The sequence below is a fragment of the Symsagittifera roscoffensis genome, chromosome 1 (genome assembly GCF_963678635.1).
Source record: "Symsagittifera roscoffensis chromosome 1, txSymRosc1.1, whole genome shotgun sequence".
Taxonomy (NCBI): Eukaryota; Metazoa; Xenacoelomorpha; order Acoela; family Convolutidae; genus Symsagittifera; species Symsagittifera roscoffensis.
This window is the reverse complement of record NC_087062.1, coordinates 42,571,518-42,590,788: the sequence shown is the minus strand read 5'-3', so window position 1 is coordinate 42,590,788 and position 19,271 is coordinate 42,571,518. Positions and strand designations below refer to the sequence as shown.

Below are 19,271 nucleotides of genomic sequence, written 5' to 3'. Positions count from 1 at the left end.
TGGCTAAACTTCACACAAAATCGAAGTCAATATTAACAGAAAATGTATCAAATTAATAAAATAATCAAAAATAATACAAATTGCGGGTTACAACCGCAATACTATTCAGATAAACATCAAGATTTATGAGTTCAAGTTCATAAGAATTTTTCAGTCTTGAAAACTTATCTGCTTAATTATCTAATCGGTCGGTATTAACAGTAATGACCTGGATTTGTTTTTTACTTTAGATTTTCGCAATTTTCATTGAGATTATGAATACTCAATTCTGATTGGCTGTAAGTAAGCTAAAATTAGTTTAAAGCCTTCGGTCCCTCAAGCATAAGGGACGCCACCGAGCACGACTGAGTGGTTTGATGTGGCGTGAAAAAAAAACAAGTCATTGGACTTAATTCGTTTCAGAAGGCACTCCTGAAAAGCTTATATGCGGTGCAGTTTCAATTGACTAAAAAGACCTGTATTTAACTAAATCGCCTTAACCTTATGGTAACTGGTTACACCAGTTTCAAAAGTCATTTTTTAACCAATTGGTTAATCACGTGTTTAAACAAATGGTTATATTGGAAATAACTGACACAGATATTGAATACTGAAAATGAGCTCCAGTTTAGCTTGAAAAAAATAGTAACACACCACAATCTTATGCTTGGATAAGTTATGAGCAGAACTGAGAAAACAACAGTTCAAACTCATGAGGCTACAATCCGCACCAAGCGACAATTCTTAACAGATTAAGCGGAGAACACCGATTCACTCCCAGTAGTCTTCTCGTACCTAATGTAAGCGCATAATAGTGAAGCATCGCAAGCGTATTATACTTGCCAATGCCTCGTTACGCCAATGCCTAATAGCCAAAACCTCGTTCTAATGGCTTTGCTTGCCAATGCCTGGCTACTAACATTGTCTTGTAACCACGAGAGACTAAACAAGCCATCGCCGACAGCTAATCTTCACGAGCACTCGTGTGGAGGTCTGATGCGATATTCACTTCAAAACTTCGGTCATCTAGCCTTGTGCCATCAACTTTTCTTTTTAATTCCGCGCTGTCTGAAAACATAATCCCTCTTATGTGGAAAAACTCGAAAATAATACCCTTGCCCAAACCAGATACACTAAGCTGTCAACATCATGCGGTCCTATATCACTTCTTTGTCAAGCAATTAGAACTCCAGAGAGACCCATTCGTCCAATTTTTACTGAGCATCTACCAATTACCAAGCATCAACACGGTTTCCGACATTTTCACTCCGTCAGCACTGCATTCTGTCAACCCTTGAACTTGACGTCTTAGACGGTTTTAATCATAATCGACTCCCTTGCGCCCTGTCCTTGCTACACTAGACCTTTCAAAGGCTTCGATATGGTGTGTCATCACACACTGCAGAAACTCGTTCATGACACGCCGCTCCCAATAGTCATAGTGCGCTAGCTCAGCAACTATTTAAATGAGCATCAAGTCACCACTTGCTTTCGCGAACAGTCATCCCCCCATAGAACAATTTACTGCAGATTTCCCCATTGTCCGGAATATCGCCCACTCTTTTTAATTCATGACGCCCCTACCCCCTCGTCAAACAATTCTGAACTGCTTTAAAGAAGCCACTGAACTTCTTTTCAACTACTCGTTGGCTCCCTAGCACCCCACACTACTTGGAACCTTTTCAACTGTTCGCAGATCCCCTCCCTAATTAGTCCTGCAGGTGTGTGGTTTCGGCCGGTGGATGCCGCGAAGTTCCTAGACCTGGACACAGACGAGCATAATCCGACCCCGGGCCAAAAGCCTCGTTACGAGTTGTCGCTTGTTACGAATTGTCGCCTCTTACGAAATGTCACCTGCTACGAATTTTCGCCCTTTTGTTAAACTAGACAAAAATCGGTATGGGCCACGCTTGAATTAATATAAATGTAGCATAATCGTGTAAATAAATAATATGTTTTCTACTTTCAAAAACTGTAATCAGAAATTGCTTTCACAGACTCGTACTAAATCATGCTCGAACTAATTTTAGTATTGTGGTTCATTCTTGGTCACGAACCCATCGGGCTGATTGACGTATAAATTGGGATCATGTTCTACGAAACCAGAGTCATTAAGCTGAGAAATCTGTTGCCATATATCCTCAGTGGGCTCTGGCTTCACGTAATTCGAGTAGGACGCCGGCGCCATCGATGACCCCGCGTGAGCTGCAGGATGACTGCTGTTCTGTCTCACATAGTGTGGAGCAGTGTCACACACCACTGATGAGCTCTGGTTAGGCTGATGGGGTTCATTGTAGTTCATTCTGTCGTCTGACGTCACTCCGTTGAACTTGGCGCTTCCTCCGCAGTGGTTCCCGTCCTGACTCACTAGCACGTAGTCTGTCTGTCTAGGTGCCATCAGTTGGCTCTTCTCGATCTTGAAAGAGAACGAAACTACTCTGCCACCTTGTGCATTCAAGTTGTAGTCCATATGCGGGTTGTAAGCCATTATTTTTCAACAATTTGGTTCTTCGCGCGTGTGAGAAAGCAACGAAAACTTAAGGAAAAACACAATCAAGACACTGAAATGCTAGAAGAAAACTAAATATTTGAAAAAAAAAACTAAATACAAAGTTTCTGGTTATCAATTTATGAATACCCCGATGTAAGTCCGGGGACATTTTATAGCGCCTCGGGAATTTCGTCATGGCAAGGCAATCAATCTGCCATTCTTTATTCTTTGAACTTATCAATATCATCCGTAGCTAATGAGTATTGAAAAAAGCTTTGGCCAAGATTTTTCAAAAAAAAACTATTGCAATTCACAATAAAAATTGAAATTTCCAAGACATCAACTCAAGTTATAAATATTGCGAACACAAGAAACAAAATAAACGATAGACAGTATTGATAACGTCAGTCAAAGTTGCAGAATCTTCAATTCATCTAGGCAACGCTAACTATTTCATAACTAAAAGCATGTTTGTTTCATTTCATCATATTTGGTTGCTTCTTCCCAATGAGAGATTTGTGAATATGAGGTATCACTCCACCTCCTGCAATAGTAGCTTTGATCAGCGTATCCAGCTCCTCATCGCCACGAATAGCCAGTTGCAGATGTCTGGGAGTGATTCTCTTCACCTTCAAATCTTTACTCGCATTTCCCGCCAGCTCCAAAACTTCTGCCGTTAAGTATTCCAAAATAGCCGCACTGTACACAGCAGCAGTTGCACCCACTCGACCTTGTGACGTCATCATAGACTTGAGAAAGCGATGGATTCTGCCGACTGGGAACTGCAAACCCGCCCTGTGAGACCTGGACATAGCTGGCCTCTTCACTTTTCCAGCGCCTTTCCCCGACTTTCCCCCACCCATTTTACGCAACCCGGTCTCAGGATAAAAACAAACTTTTTTGTCACAAGAAACCTGAAAATTCTATCTTTCCGTAAATTTTAAAAAATGATGTGATGTCTCGATTTCGAGACCGAGGTGGCTATACAGTCCAATCTGCGCAGATGACAATTTTAGCAAGATCCGGTATTAAATCCCGCTACAAGGCTATAAGCATTCTAAGATGTATATAGATGGACAAAAAAAAACAAAATTTAACAAACAGTGGCACTTGCTATGCAAGTAGCACAGAAGGTTCAGAGCACAGCTACAAGTACAAACAAAAAATCTATTTTTGGTAGTCGGTAAGAGGGTTCGATTAGATAATTATGAAATCAGAAAGCAGGAATTTAAGAATGCAGAAATAGCTTTACGACAAAAATTACCGAGCGGTAACTGAGCAGACAAAATTTGAGAAGACGCCCGTTAAGCCGGGAAAAAAGCTAAAAACAACCTAAAGCACGCACACATCAAAAAATCTTGTCGGACGACGTAAAAGGAGGCAAATTAAAAACCAACATAGCATACGCCAAAAAAATTTTGACCCGAAATTTGAAAATGTACGAAATCTGGGAGCTTAATTACCTGCGCCATTCAAAATTTAGATTACGTATTCTAACAAATGGTATCCAAAAGCTAAGCCTACAAAAAAAATTTGTACCGCGGGAACGATGTCGACAAAAAAGGAGTCAAGATAGTCCGGGAACTGGGATTTTTTAAAGCATAAATTTCCAGCTTTGAAAAAAATACAGGTCTCGCTCACAGGAATTGCACACCAGGGCTTTATCTTACCAACCATTCGCGTAAACTCTAGATTAATTGGGCCGCATTGCCATTGGATTTGAAACTAATATACAGACGCGAAGCTGAGCTTCGCACTACTTGCGATACACAATAAAGCTCCAAAAATCAAAAGATAATTTTTTAAACGAGTTTTGTTGAACATGAATGAATTTTGTTGAAATCGTAGGCACAAAAATCAGAAATTTTTTTGCAATTGTTATGGAAGTCAATTATCTTCAAAACAAAAGAATGATTTGGGCTTAACTCCATCCACTTCTTTCTGATAACCAATAGATGAAAACGATAAAACATTTCGGTCATTTTTAAGGTACTCAAAAACTTTTCATTAAATATTGCAACCAAACAATCTGCATATCCAATAAGCACAGTCGGGATAAAAATGCTATCCGCTATAGTACAAGATCACAATAAAAAAAATTCAAACACATGAATGCAAAAATTGAACAATTGCCACCATCTTGCAGAAAATCTGAAAAACTCTTAAATCCTATGAAAACAACGCAATCAAGAACTATCAGTTATGAAATTTATACGCAACTGTAAAAAAGCTAGATCACAACAAAAAAACGCCAAAAATTGAAACAAAAATAAACATGAAAGTTTTTCAACAACCACACGCCTAAATCTCGTGCAGAATTTGACGCCACATTCCTTTGTAGACAAAAAATTCAAGTCAAACTTACGAAAAATTCTAGAAAATTATCATTTTTTTGACAAATTAAAACAATACAATTCAACTAAAATTGCTTCAACCATAAAACTATCAAATTAATTACAAGTAGAACTAATTTCACGCATTTTTAGAAGAATCAGAAGCCAATCATCCGAAAAAAAGAAAATTTCTAGCAGGAAAATCGATAAGTTTTATTTATAAGAGAAAATTTTGGCGCCTATAAAAACCAGAAAACCATGAACTATAATTACCCTCATGAAAACAAAGAAAAAAAGTAGGTAATTACTAGAAACAATTACTTTGACTAATTCTTTTGAAAATGATTGCTTGAATAACTCGCCTAACCCAAACCAGTCGAAAATTATATTCAGAATACATTTGATCTCCTGACCTCATTGTTTTCAGTATTTCTGTAAGATCTAATGAGACTTAAGAGTAAGATTAAGATCAGTATTGGACAAATGCGTTTCAAAAGCCTATACGCCCGAAAATAGATAACTCTTACTGAAATTACAATAAGAGATAGCAAATCGAATCCATCCGAATAGATAAGTTGGTCGCATAAAACGCACAAAATTTATTCCACCAAATTGACAACTTTCAGACCTCTAAAAATTTACAAAATTTATCGCAGGTTAAGGATTTCAGCATTTCAGCTCATGGCATTGATATTTTCTAAGTGATACAAAAGTGTATCTCAAAAACTGTTGTTTCGATTTAAGGCGAGGAAAAATTTGCTACCTGCATTAGGAAAAAAGACAGAACCTTCAACACTACGCTCGCCGAGTAAAAACTTAAAATTGACTGTTTTGTCAAATTTTACTCTGCTTCATATAGACATTTGTAGGTTAATTAATCATCTCGCGCTAGGTTTATCGAATAAATGGTTTGGTATTAGCCAAAAACGATCACGAAAAATGGTGAATGAAAAAGATTCAGACGAGCATATTTACTTTTTATACTGATACCATTATTACCTTGCTTCGAATTATTCATCTCTTCAAACCCACTCAATTAACGATAAAATATGAACATACTAAGGAGTGCATCTTCTACTGTAATTCTCGGAAAGTATTAAATTATTAATGCGAAAATCCAATATTTCCTTCAGACTGTTTAAAACAAATAAGTTATTCGATTATTTTCCACACGTGAAAAATTCATTCAACTTTTTCTTGCAATAAGAATAACATCCGGAAGGGGGGAGGGGGGCCGACCTTTTACTATACCGACTTTTTACCAGAAAAGTTATCACATGGACCTTTTACGAGACTCGATAAACATATTTGATATACAGATGTAAAGACAATGATTTCACGTTTTTTCACCGAAGTTTTGTTCTAACGGCTTTCATTTCCACTAATTTTAATTCATCTTAAGTGAATTATTGCATATGTCTAGTAAAAGATCGGTCTGGTAAAAGACTTAGCCCCGGCCGGAAGGACTGTGGTGCTCTTATATCACATACAGCTACAACACCACAATCATACTACTCCATTGTTCACCTAATTAATCAAAACTCTCACGCATCCCAAAACGAACTACTCCCTTGTTCACCTAATAAATCAAAACTCTCACGCATCCCAAAACAAACTAAGTGCCGGCAGCAATTTTACGCTTTTCAAAGAGTTACAAGAACTAACACCAATTTTGGCTCAAAATGATCAGTTTATCGGACAACGTCTCAATTTTATGCAATAATTCTGACTCAAATTAATTCAAAATGTTTCTTAGAAGTTTCCCATTGTTTTTTGCCGCCATTCCCATCTTCATGCTTTTAAATTAAGCGGCAGACCGATGTGGACTGAAAACAATTGACAATATCCACAAAACAAACGTCTCTGAAAAATCAGTTTTCTAAACTGTTCCAAAAGCAATTTACAGAGGCGAAGTGGAGGTGTGGAGCTTCGCAAAAGTTGTGATAACGTAAGATTTGCATAGCAAGCTGGCGAATAGAAAATGAAACTAACTACAAAAGCCTCATAAATTTGTCTCGACTGATGTTTAATTTCACAAAAAAAAACAGTCACAAAACACGATCAGCAGCGTAACACAAACGATTACTATTGGTCACCGAGCGGTCAATAAGGGACAGTACTTGGATAGACGCTCATCCGAAACATAAAACGCCATAAAAGATTTTGGGCAATTAAGTTTTTACACCCCGACACACTATAAAGTGCCTGATCCAATATAACATACGCCGAAACTATTAGAACAAAAAAAGTGTGTATTGAGAGTCAGAGTTCAAAACTTTCAATAATAATAACAATTGTTTAAAACAAAAGAAAAAAAGTTCCTTGGAAATTAAGCCTACAAAGTAAACAGGCAAGCGATAGTCCGCTCAAAATTTCACAGAAAAAAAACAAACACACGCAAAGCTGCACTTTGTAGACAAATGAGAAAGCTCTAAAAAGTGGAATAAGGAGAGAAAAGGTAAAAATCGCTGAAAAAGAATCGTTTCCATGTGCCAAAATCGAACCGCCGGCCTGGAGATTACGAGTCTCACGTCCTCATATCTGCGCCATGATCACTTGAATCAGCAAAAAATATATTAGAACCAATAGAACAAGAAATTGCCAATGACGTGCAGGAAAAGTGCCAGGACTTATAGTTGCAAGTTAGATTGGATTCGTTAATTTACACAACGCTCGCAAGCTGGTTCGTGTAATTAAGTTGAAAAGCAAGGTTTGACCAGGATTCATACCCAAAATCTAAGAACTCAAGGCACGCGCGTTAACGCTAGACCAGAAGTGAGAAGAGTCCTCGAAGCGTCGGGGTTTTATACTAAAGCAAGTTCAATTTTTTCTTACATTTTGTAATAAAATGTTTCATGGGAGAAAACGTCTACTTCCTGAGTAGAAGGCACTTGCTCTCCCAAATGAAAAAACGCATTCCAATTTCAATGCCGTCTAATTTCGCCACATCCAGGTAAAAATAAGTCCCACATTTGAGACACATAATAAGTTTGTTATAAACTATACCTAGAATATTTTTTAAATGGAATGGTTTAAACATAGTTATATAACGCTCAAGAGTTTTATCGATCAAGAAAAAACGCAAAGTTAGATTCTTAATACAACAAATGATTTTTAATAAAAACTATTCAAATGGAGATATATCTACATTACTAAGAACAATTGTTTCTGTAAAACAAATATCTAACACAGCCGCTTTCAAAACAATACTTCTAGAGCGTTATGCAGGCAACATTGGCAACTTTTGATGCTGAATCTTGTAGTGTTTCATTGCGCCTGCTCTGTTAGCAAACAACTTCTGGCACCCTGAACAGAGAAACTTGCCAGAACCGTCTGGATCAAGCGTCACAAATGCTGAGCTACCAGAAACTACAGAAATTGCATCAACTGGTTCCGCTTTGACTTGAGTATTTCCTACAGTTTCAACCGACGCCTCTATAGACATTGCATTCACTTCAATAGAGGGACAGGTTTGATTTTGAACTTCAGGTTCTTCAGTTGGTGATGGGTTTTGATTTCTGTCGTTGTTTTCGTCGTCAAAGAATCCAGAATCGTTAACTGGGGTGCCACTACCACAATCCATTAGCTCGTCCTTGACCGGAACCACTACACCAGGTGCTTCCGGAAGCGGCGCTTCCAGGCCAGGTTCTGTTTTAACAGAGGAGGTAGCGGTTTGTTGAGGAAGAGGTGCTTCAATTTTGCCATCAAACTTGAACTTTCCTTTGCATTGTGAGCCGTCTTTACTGACTATCAGAAATTCTGATCCCACTGGACTAGGAGAAAGCAGCGTTTCTTTCTTAACAGTAAAGGATAGAGACAGTTGTCGACCTGATGATGCAGCCATTTCCATAGATAGAAAGAAGTACAAGTATTTTGCCAAACAAATCAACGAACTTTCAAAAAACAACAATCCTGAAATGACTTCAACCATAACAGATCCAGCTTGAACGAATCAGATGATCAGAATTGATCGGCAGAAAAAAAAACAATTAATAACAATCATGGCACGGCTTCAATTAAACTAACGCCTATTTAGGCTATCTATTTTGAGTTCGCTATTTCATTCGAAATTTATATAATCAGAATTCTCAACGTCTATTTTACTGCAAATCTTTCTTTTCACAACTAACAAAAACAAGTTCAATTCATTGAGTTTTGGTTCGCTTCTATTCGTATTGCTCTAGAAGTTGTTATTGATATCAGGTTCCCCTTCGAAATAACCAGAGTCATTGACTGCAGGAGTCGCATTCCCGAAATCCATAGGCTCATCCTTGACAGTTGGTGTTACCTGAGCACCTGAAACTTCATTTTGTTCCAAGCCCGGCTCGGATTTCACAAATGCCGATGATGCGCTCTGTTCAGCAGCTGGTGGGTCAACTTTTCCGTCAAACTTGAACTGGCCTTGGCACGCACTTCCGTCTTTGCTCATGATGAGATATTCAGCACCTGCCGGGTTAGGGGTCAGCAGAGTTTCCTTCTTAACAGTAAATGAGAATGAGATCTGTCTTCCAGACATTTTCACACTATTCATTCAAGTTCCTAACTGATTGTTTTCAATGACCAGTAGCAACAAAGCTAGACCAAGGCCTTCTGAAAATGCAAGCTCTAAAATCAGTAAGCTAAGCTATCAATTAACAGTTTCTTTCATACTGCAAAAAAAACTGCGAGTTTCGGAAGTTAAATTCATCGTTATCAATATCAGCTTCGCAATAAAATCCCATTGAATGCAGATACAGCTTCTAACAAGAACACAACAGCTAAAATTCAAATAACAAATTTATGCATAGCAAAAATTCTGTTCACAACGTTTCAACCATCCAGTAGATGGCGTTTTCATCTACTTCACAATTATCGTAGCCTAATTGCGCTTCATTCTGAAAGCACTCAAAAATTTCAGTCTAATTCAATTACTAGACTACAAAACACCCGCCTATAGCAAGTGCATAAATTCAAATTTCAATCCGATGAGTTTCAAACAAGTTAAACTATATCATCTGTCTGACATTCTAGGCTGATTTGTGTTGAGAGGCGACATGTTTCGTTGCTCCTGCTTTGGTCGCAAACAACTTGCCACAGAAGGTGCACTTGTTTTTACCAGAAGTTGCATCCATTACTACGCCTTCGTGCTTCACTGGTGTCTGAAACAAAATCTTCAAGAAGTTATCCCAAATCGCATATTTTTTCAGAAGCCTCCACATACTATTTTACACTGAGGCGAAGTTGCTTTTGCAAACAAGTAAAAATGGCCGAAGGGAGCTTTGAAAACGCAAGATTATTTAAAAACATAGCCAACTGTCGGTGGGAAAAGAGTAATGAACGCAAAACAGAAAAAAATTGCTGTTTTTTTTGAAAAAATTCAACTTTCGAATTTAGAAGAAAAAATATATGTTCTTTGAGCTCTTTGAATTTCACGAACAATTGCTGATTTGTGCTTTTATTATAAAATTAACCCAATTTGAGAAGACTGGATCATTAGGTTTTTGATTAAAATTTTATTTCATTGGAAAATCTGGTTATAAAACTACATTTCCGAAATTTGAGGCCGATCACATTTTTAGTGGAGTTTACCTTCCTTTTAACAAAGGAAATGAATTTAACTTACAAAAAAAATAAAAAGTCAAGCCAGGAAAATTGAGCGTGAACAAATCTACTTTTTTTCTGAAAAAAAAACAAACAAAAATCATCAAGACCTATATAAGAGTTATCGCTTCAGGATTCTATGGCCTAAGGATAAAAATCCCGCATAGGGCCAGGTGCGGTATCATACTAAATACATATTAGTCGTGACTAGGATTTTAAAAAAACGTTCACTTAGTTTCGAGAAAAACGTTTCTGAATATTTTCGGTTGTCCGTCTAAATTAGATGGAAGGCTGATCTAACCTCCCACCTAAAATTAAACTTTATTTTAATGTTTACAAGCTAGCTTCATATGAGCAATGTACCTTCTCATTTTTGCCGTTTTTTTTAATCTAATTCAGTCGCCCGTGCTTAAACAGCAAAATGAAACATTTGCAATCGATGTTTTTCATACGTTTCGTTTATTTTCTGATTTTAATCTTTTTTGAGATCAGAACGGTCCAAAATTCTCTGCCACATGCACAGCAATCAGCTTCATGTTCCGACCATTGATAATGGGGAGGACCTTTGTATTCGGGTGTGTTTTATATGTTTTTTAACAAAATCAGGTACCATAAATTATCATCGGAGTGAGTCAATTGATGTATCATTTAAAACAGCTTTCGGTCGTGTTTTATAAACTAAATTAGAAACCACAAATACTCTTTGTAGTAGTTCCAGTGATATAACATATCTGTCATACTTAAATGTATGAAAGTGAGTATATCGAATCCGAACGGATTGATAAACGGAATCTTTGATTTGAGTTCGATAAAACAACTGTTCTTAAGAATCATACATTATCGTCTGAGCTATTGCTCATGTTTTCACTTCGGCGAACAGCCGTACAAGGTCAACTGATCAAACATGTCATTGAATTTATATCAAAAGGTCAAACATAAATGTATGCATCAATGATGCTAAGTTTATCCATCCGTACCGGATGACACTCCCCCTTCAACGGAACAAAAACGAACCGTTTTTAAACTTTGAGTTTAGAGTCCCTTGGGGACTGGTGCCTCCACGTCTATTTCTTTCAGTTGCCATTGTTATATTCTTTTTCCTTTGTTTCTTTGTTGTTGTTATTGTCGTCTTCCTGCTTTTCATGTTCCTGGTGTGTTTCGTCTGTTATGTTGTCCGCTGCTTTTCGCGTTTTCTTCATTTCGAGAAACAAAATTTCGTTCTTGTCAGGACTCGACTGTTGAGGTAAGGTCTATGATTTCTTTATTTTTCTTGTCCGTACTTTTAGGCCTTATCGCCTCAAAGAAATTCAAGCAGGCCTGATATTCGGGTGTCGTCAGAAAACCAATTTCCTGAAATAGGGATTTCAGGCTCGGTTTTGATGGCGATGTTGGTTGTTCATGCGGCGAATCGATGTTGAATCTTAATGCTTGTTTATCACTTCGTGCTTCGTCGATCGTGTTGATCGGAATAGGGTGACCCAATGCTTTCGCTAATGTTGCTTGAAGGTGATGAACTGATCGTCTTGTTGGTATCGTATTGGCTGATGTCGTTGTTGTTGCTGGTGGAGTTTTCTTTTGGTTCAACCGTTTTGGTGATGGCCCGGATGTTCCTGATGTTGTCGATGAATTCTCGCTCTTCGTTTCGCTTGACACGGTTGTGTCCTTTGTCGTGGCTTTTGTTGCGCTGGGGTTTTATCGTGTTTAGGCTCATTCCTCGAGGTTTGTTACAGGGGCGTCCGCCCGTTCTTCGTCCAGCTGGTTTGGCCCGTCGTATGGCTGGGCTATTTTGTCCATTGCTTTGTTCTTGATTGTCTGCTGCATGTTCCTTTCTCGTCATTTTCCTGGTTAGTCCTGTTTCCATATCCTCTGAACATTGTGTGGGGCGCATTTGGGTCTTCGATGTCTAAAAAACGTAGACAAGGTCTTGATATCCTTGCGGATTTGTACGCGACGTAATCACTAAACCGTGAAGGTCGGCACGGTCCGTAGATTAAAGGATTAGGAACAAATGCAACTCCACAATTTCTTAATAATCTGGGTTGTTTCCCGAATGATTGCACCCATGTCCCGTCAATAGTTTTGTATTTTTGTGCGAATGTTTCAGGGTCCTTCACCTTAGTAGCCACTCGGATTGTTTTTCTCACCACTTGATCTAATCGTTTATTGTAATGTTTCTGTCAATTGGTGCCTGTATCCTTTATACCTAGTATTCAGTTTATTTTTACTTATTTCTATAATTCTTTTAGATTGTGCACCTGATGTTAGTTGTGTTGATGGTTTGCTCGTTTCTTGTGTTTTTGGTTGTATCCGTGAGCGTCGGTTTACTGATACCTCGTCCTCCGACCATTGTTGCAAGTCTTGCATAATTTCTGCTGGTAGAGGCGGCGTTGTGAGGTTCTTTCGGTCATTTTCCAAATTAGGGTTATTAGGTGAGCTAGTTGTTGCCACAATGGATAAAGGAGTATTTGGCTTTCTACCCATGTGTGCTTCGAACAGTGAGATTTTTGTTACGCCATGTGGTGTTATTCTAAAGTTTTTATTATTTCGGCTACATCAGATGCTAGTTTGTATTGTCTGTTAGACTGTTATATTCTCATTACACCTAGCCTACTTTTCAATATTTGTATAGTTCTTTCTACTACCCCTATGGCTCTATGATCATCTACCGGTGCTAAAAGAAATTTTATGTAGTTTGTATTACAAAAAAGTTGGAATTTTTTGGCTCCAAATGTTTGGACTTGATCACATCGTAGTCGTCGAGGTACCCCATTATTCGAAATATATCGTTGCATAAATTTTATGGCGACATCCATCGTGGCATTTGTGACGTGACGACTTTTGCTGTGAGGATTTTGACCATTTATCTATTGCAACTAAGATGTAAGCGTCGTTATTTAGCTAATCAGAGAGGGGCCCTGCAAAGTCTAATTGTACCTCCTCATTAGGTTCTACAACAGGTTCCATTTGGAATGAGTATTTCTTTCCTAGATGTGTCAAATGTAGGCTATCCAGCACTGTCTGACGCAGCTGTGTAGGAACGACGATACGTTCGTCAATGAGCAGGCTGTCTTCGCGGACGTGAAATCGGTTGCGTACGTTGTACCAATACTGGCCGTATGAGGACTTAAACGATTCCCTATCCCGTTTTTAACAAAATTGATGAGTGGTCTCATATTACTAACTTTTCTGGTAGCGGCGGAAATGAATTTTACGCCCAGCACCTTTTGTAGTTTTTTACGAAACAGCGGTGTGTCCTCTTCTGATTTCGTCATTGTTGCCTGACTGATTATGGCCACTATCCCCTCCGTGATCATGTGGTGGCTTGCCTCGAGTTGCGTGTTGGTCATTGTGGGGGGTTCCTCGTTTGGTGCACGTTCCTCCTGACTGACAATGTTGCACTTGACTCAGCTCACGCCGTGTTCGTTCGTCTCTGTTGCGCATTATCGGTTTGTGTGCCTGACATTGCTTTGTAGTCTTCGCTTTGGACGGCTTGTGTCGTTCTCACTTTGAGTGTGGTTGGTGTCTGTGTTTTCGTCGCGTCTTCACAGAATATGATTTGTGGGAAATTCTTTGTCGATGGCCTCGAGGAAAGCAGTTCTCGCGCGTCCTTGACGGTATCCTTTGGTGATGAAGTGGTGGTGTCTGTTGGTTTTTGTTTCCTGACGGTTGGCGGTCGTTTATGCCACCGAGGGTCCGATAAGCTCTCCTCTCTGTCGCAAGACCCCTGTCAGTTTGATATTTCTTCGTCCTTTCTGCCTCGAGGTTCCAAAGTCTTAACCTCATCTGGAATGAATCCGCCGTTAAAATTTCTGATGTCTGTCTTACGATTCAATTTTTCGCATTCAGTTTATGTTATTGACAAGATTTTTTGAGTTTAAGATCGCTGAAATGTTTTTCTGAGAGTGTGGTTTGATCGTTGAATTTATTTTTTGAGAGAGAGCTGACTGAGTTTAATTGATTTCAGCAGAACTGATTTTGTTTCAGCGTTTGCAAATTTATGGAAATTTGTTCTTTCAATTGAGAGTTTGAAGTGCTAATTATTAGCCGTTTATTTTCCGCGCGCTTCTTGATCAGCTGAGACGGTGCCAAGTTCCGATTGGCTAAATTATTAAGGATGACGTTGTCAATCATTTCGAGGTTGTTCATTAATTGATGCATCAACGAATTCCTCAACGTACTCGCTTGGGGGTATTGCCAATCCAACTGGATTTCTTGACATAGTCTATTAGGCCCATTTTGCTGCCCGCCATATGTTTGATATCAAAATGGAATGAGATTAGTCGGTCAATCCAGCGTATTAATCTGCTTTGAGTGGTTTTTGATCTATCACTTGCGTTTAAATCGTTGATCAAAGCTTGATGATCAGTGATGACGATAAAATGTTTTCCATAAAGATAGTATTTGAAAGGTTCGAAGGCCCAAACTACCCCAAGTAATTCTAACTCATTAACTGAATATGTCTCCTCAAGAGAATTTAAAAAACGCGATGCATGAGCTATCGCCACCCAGCCTTCTTTTGAATGTTGCCCGAGTGACGCTCCTAAACCTGAGGTGGAGGCATCGCATATTATGAGCTTTTCCAAGTGTTAATCAAAATGTTTGTTCTGTGTTATTTCATAGACTAACCTAATGATATTTTTAAATGATGCATCGTGTTCCGGTTTCCACTTATTTGGTTTATTTTCCTCTGTATTATTTAGTAAAGGTCGTAATGCAGCTGCCGTCTGCTAAATTAGGAATGTACCTTGTGAGTTGTGTATGGAGCCCATAAAACTTTTTAGTAGTTTTAAAGTTTTCGGTGGTGACCGTTTTTCAATCGCCTCTGTTTTTCTTATTAATGGTTTAGTGCCCTCGCTGTTTATGGTGTACCCTAACCACTCAACTTGTCTACACGCAAACTTACATTTGTCCAGTGATATTGCGAGGTTTTCCGCAACTAGTTTTTCCAAGATCGTTTGAAGTTTTTGTTTGTGTATATCGATTGATCCTTTCGTTACTATGATTATGTCATCCAGAGGTGCGTTACGCATTCGAGCAATTGGTAAGTGTCAAATCAATAGCATTTCGAAATTCAGCTGGCATATCCGTGAGGCCGTAAAATCCGGTTTGAAATTGATACGTCCAGGTGGCATTGCCACCAATTAAACTGAAACTACATTGTTCTCGAGTTGATTTGTCCAACGGGTTTGTGAGTACGCATATCGCAAATCTAATGTTGAGGATAAAGTTTGCTGATTATTGTTCGATTTCACCACTTGTGCTATGTTGTCTAACAGCAGATCAAAATTAGGCATTTGATATTTGTTCTTGTAAATAAATTTGTTTATCTTTTTTGAATCTAAAGCCAATTTGACCGTCTGGTCTTTTTCCAGGATAATTAACATCGGACTGATGAATTGTCGATCCGAGCATTTATCCAATTTTATTAAGTGTTTTTGGTCGATAAGCTTGTTGAATTCTTTTTCGACTCGTTCTTGTAGGTGCACTGGGATACGGCGTCCTTTTTTGGATCGGAATAACGTCTTTGCTGAAGTGCGTTCGCATAACGTGGTTTTTTGACTTTCCAATCCGTACACATAATTGTGGAAAATTGTCTTTTACCCATTATTTAATATTAGGGTTTGATTCTTCTGGTTCGTGTATATTCAGCACGTCCCCTCGTTTGTTTTTCTTGAACTAATTTAATTCCGATCTGTGGTAACATATTTCTACCTATGATGTTTGCTTTGTTTTTTTAAAATTAGCCCCCGGCCTGCTTAGTGCAGGACCAACCGTGGGGGAGGGGGAGATGTCATCCATTTCGCCGCAGCCGTCCCACCTTGAGGCGGATAACACTGGGACCCCTCCAACAGTGACCGAAGCGGGATTCGAACGCATGACCCTCGTGGATTCGAACGCATGACCCTCGTGTTGAGAGACGTGTGCCTAACCCACTCGACCACGGCTGCTCTTTGTTTTCTGGTCGTCAACAATGATGAATGCGGCGGCTTGTATTTTCCAACCTCCTGATTCATTTGTTATAATCAATCATCCTTTTGGGATTATTGTTTCGCTATTGTAACATGCCAAAGTTCGAGCAGCGTCTTCCGGTGGGATACGTTTGAACAATGCTGACTTGTCATTTTCGTGTAGCCTCCGAGCTGTTTTTTTTGTTTGAAAACGACATTGGACTCCAGGAATCGGCGATAGCGAACAGTTCTTCTGTTTTCGTCTTTAGCTTAACTATGTGTCCTTTAAGATCATCTTCTGACAAGCTGGCCATGCTTTTAATTTCGAAAGCTTCCGAAATTGCCATTACCATAAATTTATCAATTTGATATTCGTTTCAACCATCTTTGGATGTAAATTCTGCGAATGCTACTGGATCGTTATCCGTTCCTTGACTCTCAGTATCAATTTCCTCCTGTTGTTCCTCATCATTGCGGTCCCTCATATAAATGACGTTTCCTGAACGGCACACTTTAGCAAAATGCCCACGTTTCGCACATTTTGAACAAATTTTATCCTTTGCGGGACACGATTGTAAGTGGTTCTGTCCAAATTGGCTACATTTGTAAAAATGTTTCTGAGTATTGAAGTTTGTGTTTCGTTATTGTTGTTGTCCTCTGTATTTTGTTGTCCACGTGGATATGGTCGACCGAGAAATCCGCCCCGACTTCTCTGTGAACTCTGATTATTCGCATAATTACTGCGTCCACGCCTGTTGATATAGTGTACTGGTTCTTGTTTTACTGTTGTTTGATTTCCGGAAGGATTTATCTTCCTTAAGCGACTATGTTCGATACCTTTTTCCCGGCGTAATGCATATTCATACGCATCCTGTGGGCTTCGCGTTTGAGCTAGTAGTTCCTCGGCAATTTTCTCGTCATGCATATATGCGGCGAACATGTCTCTCACCCACACGTCTTCTCGGTCTCCACATTCGGCTCTTGAAGCCAGTTCAACTAGATCTGCATGGAATTGTTCAAGACTTTCCGTTTTCTCCAAATGAAGTTGTATCTTTCAAACGCTACAATTCTGGTTGTGACAAAAAAAATCTTCTAAGGTCGTTATTAAATTTCTTTAGTCACCGTACGTAGATCAAGGCCCGGTCTCATTTGTTGGACTTGTCGTTGCCCCTCGGCTCCAAGGCAGAGAAAATGTATCTTAGTATTTTGCGTCTGCCTCATTCCACCGGAAAGAATTACATAAAACTCCTTTTTCTCTGGCCTTGACCACGTGGTTTTCAAAGCCGACTCTCTCTTCCTGATTTCTAACTTCCCGGTTTTTCTTTTGGGCTTCCGTTTCTCCAGTTATCTCAACTTCATAGCGAGGTTCTATAGGCTCAACTAGTGGTGGTTTATTTCTTTGTAGATTTCTTACTTCGATTCCGTCTTTCGCAAATACTGCCATTTCGAATATTGCTGCCCATTTCGACCACTCTAGAAGTGGTTCAGCCAATGCTTTCTCCCAGAATGGGCTGTTTAGCGGGTTTTTCGAAAATCCTGCTGGTTGCGCCATGTCATACCTCAATGTATGAACGTGAGTATATCGAATCCGAACGGATTGATAAACGGAATCTTTGATGTGAGTTCGATAAAAACAACTGTTCTTAAGAATCATACATTATCGTCTGAGCTATTGCTCATGTTTTCAATACGGCGTAAATCCGTACGAGGTCAACTGACCAAACATGTTATTGAATTTATATCAATAGGTCAAACATAAATAAATGCATCAATAATGCTAAGTTTATCCATACGTACCGGATGACAATATCAAAGCTCTTTCAGTCGCGATTTAAGCGTTTTCAAAACTTAGCTGTGCAATGTCAAAAAAAATCGGTTTAAAATTACGAGTTTTTGGCTCATTTCGAGCAAATAAAGCGAGCGAGTAGGCCTTTACTCGCTCGAAATAAAACCAAAAACCTGATTTCAGTAGTCTTTGGAAATTTTGGAAGCTTAATATTTTTTTCGGGTCCATTTCTACAAAAACTATTGTCCAATTTGCCTATTTTACTATCACTGTCTAATATGCCTAATTTCTAGTTTTACATCCAGTCCTTTTATCACACCACGCAGAAAAACGACACTAATTTGAGAAAATTGTTTTTTTAAAGACTGGTCGGAACATTCGGTGCTACTTGCGCAGTAACCGGCTATCCTTGTTTTGTTTTGAAAGTGTAGCAGTTCGTGTTCTATTATTATATCATTAAGGTTAAATATTTACCGAGGTCATTGATGGATTCATGGCAGGTGCTCCAACTGGCAGCTCGAGACCTGGTTCCGCTTTTATCACCGGTGACGCAGATTGTGTATCAGAGAACCCCGAGTCATTGTGATTGAAGTTTGGCTCCGCTTTAACAACTGGGGCACCCATTTCTGGCTGTTCATTATCCACACCCCATGAAGTTGATGCTTCACCCTTCACATTCACCTGGTCATTACCTGCCCCGGCTCCCATTTTGAATGTTCCAGTGCAATTCTGTCCACTTTGGTCTACAATTAGATACTCGGGCGAGGTAGGGGTGGGTGCTCCTGGTGTCTGTTGAACATGGGCCAGCAAGTCTTTCTTAGGGATGGTGAAACTGAATGAGATCATCTTTCCAGACATGATAAAGATTTCAGTATATTCTTCGAATTAGTTCAAAAATCAAAAACAAATCTGAAACATAGGTACAGCTGATACAAAAGATCTCAGTACTTTCATGTGCATATATCACCAAACTTAAAACCAGGGGCGGATCTAGGATTTTCTCGAGGGCAGGGGCGGATGTTTAAAAAACAAAAACTTTGTCGACCTTTTTTAGGACGGCCAAATTGATTTTCCTAGCGCTCCCAGAACACTTAACACTTCAAGGACCCTATTTCGACAAAATTTATAAACACTTCAAGGACCCTATTTCGACA

At 39.1% G+C, this 19,271-nt stretch overlaps 2 protein-coding genes across 2 annotated transcripts; both read right to left on the bottom strand.

The window, feature by feature from the left end:
* Positions 1-2,814: 2,814 nt before the first annotated feature.
* Positions 2,815-3,492, bottom strand: LOC134844702 (histone H2A.Z-like). The gene has a single exon (XM_063861518.1). The coding sequence runs from the start codon at positions 3,331-3,333 to the stop codon at positions 2,947-2,949; it is 387 nt and encodes a 128-aa protein (XP_063717588.1). The 5' UTR covers positions 3,334-3,492; the 3' UTR covers positions 2,815-2,946.
* Positions 3,493-8,792: 5,300 nt separating this feature from the next.
* LOC134844691 (uncharacterized) lies at positions 8,793-19,023 on the bottom strand. Its single transcript, XM_063861505.1, has 2 exons — positions 18,592-19,023; positions 8,793-9,941 (listed from the first exon to the last, which is right to left on the bottom strand). Exons 1-2 carry the CDS (start codon positions 18,973-18,975, stop codon positions 9,810-9,812), a joined length of 516 nt encoding a protein of 171 aa, XP_063717575.1. The 5' UTR covers positions 18,976-19,023; the 3' UTR covers positions 8,793-9,809.
* Positions 19,024-19,271: the final 248 nt, after the last annotated feature.

Bases quoted from the DNA above. Each gene is read 5' to 3' on its own strand.
- LOC134844691 (XM_063861505.1), bottom strand. From the start codon at position 18,975: ATGTCTGGAAAGATGATCTCATTCAGTTTCACCATCCCTAAGAAAGAC. The intron at 9,942-18,591 runs GTAAATATTTAA...ATTTTGTTTCAG, and splicing joins TGAATCCATCAATGACCTCG to ACACCAGTGAAGCACGAAGG.
- LOC134844702 (XM_063861518.1), bottom strand. From the start codon at position 3,333: ATGGGTGGGGGAAAGTCGGGGAAAGGCGCTGGAAAAGTGAAGAGGCCA.